Source organism: Electrona antarctica (genome assembly GCF_951216825.1).
Source record: "Electrona antarctica genome assembly, chromosome: 11".
NCBI lineage: Eukaryota > Metazoa > Chordata > Actinopteri > Myctophiformes > Myctophidae > Electrona > Electrona antarctica.
Window position 1 is genome coordinate 31576811 of NC_136792.1, and position 5468 is coordinate 31582278.

At 47.8% G+C, this 5468-nt stretch overlaps 1 protein-coding gene across 1 annotated transcript; it reads left to right on the plus strand.

Annotated features, from left to right (window-relative positions):
* The first annotated feature begins 2043 nt into the window (after window positions 1–2043).
* Window positions 2044–5156, plus strand: slitrk3a (SLIT and NTRK-like family, member 3a). The gene has a single exon (XM_079514251.1). It carries the CDS (start codon window positions 2059–2061, stop codon window positions 4771–4773), a length of 2715 nt encoding a protein of 904 aa, XP_079370377.1. The 5' UTR covers window positions 2044–2058; the 3' UTR covers window positions 4774–5156.
* Window positions 5157–5468: the final 312 nt, after the last annotated feature.

Consider the following 5468-nt stretch of genomic DNA (forward strand, 5'->3'; position numbering starts at 1 on the left):
ATGGAATATTATACGAGGAACGAGGATCCTTTGTCACTTTAATCGTTTAAATACTTATTTTATTTTTATTTTGGAGGGGATTACTTAGTGGTTTTATTTTTGTTCGCTGAATTCCCTTTTAGTGCGCACATCAAGCTATGTGTCAGACTTGGCTTCAGCACCATGGACAGAGACCCCGCTCTCTAGACTAGAGAAGCGCCTGTTTGGATTTTTCAGCACCTCGTTTTAACGGACAGCGCTTAGTGTGTGTGTGTGTGTGTGTGTGTGTGTGTGTGTGTGTGTGTGTGTGTGTGTGTGTGTGTGTGTGTGTGTGTGTGTGTGTGTGTGTGTGTGTGTGTGTGTGTGTGTGTGTGTGTGTGTGTGTGTGTGTGTGTGTGCGCGCGCGCGTGCGTGCGCGCACTTCACTTTCACGCTTGTGAAAAGCTATAAGCAGACATTACAAAGTGAGCTATTCATTGCATTGTATGCACTTGCGTGTGCATGTCACGGGCGCGCGTGCGCGCATGCGTGTGTGTGTGTGCGTGTGTGTGTGTGTGTGTGTGTGTGTGTGTGAGAGAGAGAGAGAGAGAGAGAGAGAGAGAGAGAGAGAGAGAGAGAGAGAGAGAGAGAGAGAGAGAGAGAGAGAGAGAGAGAGAGACTTTAAACGACTTATTTTAGTTTCCCTTTGTGAATATAGTTTTTCTTAAACAATGTCCCTGTTTTCCAGAGGGTGTTGATGGACCCTCACTGCACTAAAGCTCATTACGACCGGTTTGCAGCCGCAAGCAGAGCGCAGCTCGCCCACTGCGCTTTATTGCCTCTTGCTTTTTTCCCCTCCTGTTCTCCACTAATCGGTTGATAGCATCACCGATTAGGGGGGTTGAACTATTATTATTATTTTTTTTTTTGGGGGGAAAGGATAACTACCTCATCCCCTCTCTCTCAGGAGGATCGTGATTTGTTTGTGTTTGTTTTTAACTCCAGAAATGCACTGAATTAAATTCCATAATGCTTTCATAAAAAACAAGAAGACTGTGGATGTGATTGTCTTTTATGAGCTCAGGCTTTCCTAAAATAACAATAATAATAATACTAATAATACTAACAATACTAATAATACTACTACTACTACTAATAATAATAATACTAATAATAAAAGAATACATGGAAAATGTCTAAGCTGTTGATATAAGCAGTAGGCTATTTCCCACAGACGCAACATTATGGAATCAATTAATGTTTTCAAGATAGAAGCTAGATATTCTAAATATCTTTAGAATCATGTCAGCACTCAGCACTGCGTGACTTACCAAATCACCTCAACTCGTCCTCTCCAGTGTCACCACGGTGGATCCTGCTCTCTGTCTCCGATAAAGGCTGACTTCTGCTGAGTACTGCTCGTGATAGAACCAGGCAGGATTAATCTGTCGTATCCGCACCATCATTCATTTTCACAATAACACTATACGAACACCAACAACGCTCTTATTCTGGACCCTGAGTTACCGAAGAGGGGTCGGGTCCCCGTTATGTAATAAATACAGACGAGACGGCCTCTCCTCGCACTCAACCCATCCACCTGCTGTTGCCTTCGTTTATTCATGGGGATAAGCATCTCTGAGCTTGATTTATTGCGACCTTACTGGTATATCTGCAGCATAATGGATGACGATGGCCTCCTTATGGTGACGCTAGGAGTCTGAAAGTGGAGATTTGTTTGCTTTGCTGGATGTCACCCGTTCGAGCTATAGTGCTATAAGTCTATATTTTGTTTGAACCACCACTAGCAACACTGTAATATTTAATCTCTCTCTCTCGCTCTCGCTCTCGCTCTCTCTCTCTCTCTCTCTCTCTCTCTCTCTCTCTCTCTCTCTCTCTCTCTCTCTCTCTCAACCATACTCTACCAACCATACTATTGCATCTCACCCTCTTATAGTATGTGTGTGTATGTGTGTATGTGTGTGTGTATATGTATATATGTAATGTCTCTCCCTCTCTTTTTCTCTCTCCTTCACCAGTGCTTCGTTGAAGTGGCTCTGCCCGTGGAGCCGTGACTTCATCCCTCGGGTGTCAGCGAGGATGCTGTGGGTTACCTTGCTGAGCACCATAGCTTTAGGATGGACCACCCCGATCCCACTGCTCCAGGACTCGGAGGAGATCGACGAGCCCTGCTTTGAGCCGTGCTTCTGTGAGGTCAAGGAGGGCATTTTCCATGTTCACTGCGACAGCAAGGGATTTACAAATGTTAGTCAGATCTCCCAGATATGGAGCCGGCCCTTCAAGCTCAACTTGCAGAGGAACTCCATGCGGAAGCTGTACTTTAACAGTTTCCTCCACCTCAACAATGCCATATCCATTAACTTGGGGAATAATGCATTGCAGGACATTCACGCGGGAGCCTTCAATGGCCTGGGGATCCTCAAACGGCTGTTCCTGCATGAGAACAAGCTAGAGGTTTTCCGCAATGACACTTTTCTGGGTCTGGAGAGTCTAGAGTATCTCCAGGCGGACTACAACGTGATCAAGCGGATCGAGAACGGTGCATTCAGGCACCTCCACAAACTGAGAGTGCTCATACTCAATGACAATCTGATCCCTGTGCTCCCCAGCTATCTTTTCCGGTCCGTGTCACTCACGCACCTGGACCTGAGGGGAAACAGACTAAAGATGTTGCCGTACAAGGGCATGCTGGAGTATGTCGGCCGGAGCCTGATGGAGATTCAACTGGAGGAGAATCCGTGGAACTGCGCGTGTGATATTGTTCAGCTGAAAACCTGGCTGGAGAGAATCCCTTATACTGCACTCGTGGGAGAGATCACATGTGAATACCCCTTCCACTTCCACGGGAAAGACTTGCGCGAGATCAAACGCAGCGAGCTCTGTCCGCTGCTCTCTGACGTGGAGATTGAGGCAAAGCTGGGAATCCCCCGAGTTCCGTTCAACAACGAGAACACATGGCCCACCAAACCTTCCTCTATGCTTTCCTCCGTTCACAACACAGCTTCATCGGTGGAGTACAAGGAGAGGCATGTCAAGCCCACCAAGCGGCCTCGACCCACCAAGAATGCCCCGACCCCTCGTAGTATGTACCCAGGCCATAACCAGCCCCCGATAGCTGGCTACCAAACCAGGCCTCCCATCCCCATCATTTGCCCTGCTGGATGTACCTGCAACCTTCACATTAACGACCTGGGGCTCTCAGTTAACTGTAAAGAGAAGGGCTTTCACAATATCTCTGAGCTCTTGCCACGGCCTCTCAATGCTAAAAAGCTATATCTCAGTGGGAACCTAATACAGAAAATCTACCGTTCGGATTTCTGGAATTTTTCCAGCTTGGATTTACTCAATTTAGGGAATAATCGGATATCCTATGTTCAGGAGGGCGCCTTTATCAACCTGCCCAACTTGAAAAGTTTATTCCTGAATGGGAATGATATTGAGAAACTGACCCCAGGGATGTTCAGGGGGCTTCAGATGCTAAGTTATCTCTACTTTGAGTATAACGTCATACGTGAGATCCAGCCCGCCTCCTTCTCCCTCATGCCAAGCCTCCAGCTGGTTTTCCTCAATGACAACCTGCTTCGCACCTTGCCCACTGATGTCTTCGCAGGCACCAACCTGGCCCGTCTCAATCTGCGTAACAACTACTTCCTTTCCCTGAGTGTGCGTGGTGTCCTTGAGCACCTGGACTCTCTAGTCCAAATTGACCTGCACCAGAACCCCTGGGACTGCACCTGTGAAATCATCCCCCTCAAGCAGTGGCTGGAGAAGCTCTCGTCTGTCATCGTTGTGGGCGACGTAATCTGCAAGACGCCCGATTTTGCCTATGGCATGGACCTGCGCTCATTGGAGGTCGAGGTTGTCTGCCCTGAACTGAGGTACTCCTCAGGCCCCTCCCCGGCTCTGCCTGGTGGTGACGACCTTACCACAGGGAGCTCTGACCTGGGGGAGGCCCGTGGGAGGGGAGCTGTGCCACTCTCTGTTCTCATCCTTAGCCTCCTTATCCTCTTCATCTCTGCTGTTTTTGTTGCTGCTGGGCTTTTTGCCTTCGTCCTCAGGCGCAGGAAGAAGCTGCCTTTCCGGAAGCGCTCTGAGGTAGACCTGGCGGGAATCCAGATGCAGTGCCGGATATTCGAGGACCCGCCGAGGCAAAGCACTGCTGGGAACACCGGCACGCCAGAGAAACCAACGCCCAGTGTTCACACACACACCCACACCGGCCACGCGCATGCACACAGCCATGTGTATGATTACATCCCCCACCCAGTGACTCAGATGTGTAACAATCCCATCTATAAGCCCAGAGAGGGAGAGATAGCAGGGGAGTCGGGGGGGCAGTTTTCCGAGAAGGAAGACAATAGAGGTAACAGCAGCAGTAACTACAGAACCTTGTTAGAAAAAGAAAGAGAGTGGACACTGGCCGTGTCTAACTCTCAACTCAACACCATCGTCACTGTCAACCACACCACCGCCGATCTTGCAGGATTTCACGAGAACGGCGGGCTCTGCCCCACCGTGATTGATAGCCAGAGGCCCACGCCAACCGTTGGCTTCGTAGACTGCCTGTATGGGACCGTGCCAAAACTAAAGGACATGCACGTGGCGCACGCACATCCACCAGGCATGCATTTCCCAGACCTGCAGCAGGACGCGCGGCTGAAGGAGACGTTGCTTTTCACAGCGGGGAAAGGCTGCTACCCCGACCCCACCCAAAGCGATTACCTCGAGTTAAGGGCCAAACTCCAAACGAAGCCGGATTACCTCGAAGTCCTGGAGAAATCATATCGGTTTTAACAACTTAAACCCACGGAGAATAACACACAAAACAACATTCACCTTTTTACCATAATTCAAAGCAAAAACAAAAATACCAGTATTGGAAACATACAAAAATTAAAAAAGCAGCATGATATAAAATGAAATATTATATTACAACGTTTCCCCCCAAATAATCGCTTTGGAGGAGAGGCCATTCTCAGATATTTCAATGAAGTGCCTTTTACAGAGTAGCCAGCAGTGTTAACAGCCGTTATTTTTATACTTAATAGATGTGTCTATATGCCCAGGAGGGAGCGGGAGACAGAAGAAAGGGGCGCCGGGCTATTAAAAAACATCCGAAATGATATTCCGTTGTTCGAGCTCCTTTTTACACGCTCTGACGGTGGAGTTACCGTGACACACGGGAGCTGGACGTCTCCCCAGACACGGTGCTCGAGTTTGTCTCTTTTATCTTTCACCTGGATGTACAAATACCCGGAAGCCGTGCACATACAGTTTGTAGGAAATGATTAAAAGAGAAAATCTATATATATATATATATATAAATATATATTAAAAATGAATTGCAGTTTGCTGCATGCACTCGCTCCCATGCAGGGGCGAGGGATTTGCTCAGAACTATCACTTCACGTTATAGAGATACTGCAACGCATTTACAGTTCAGTGTTCTATTTAATTTTATATCTTATTAATATGGTTATTACTATTAA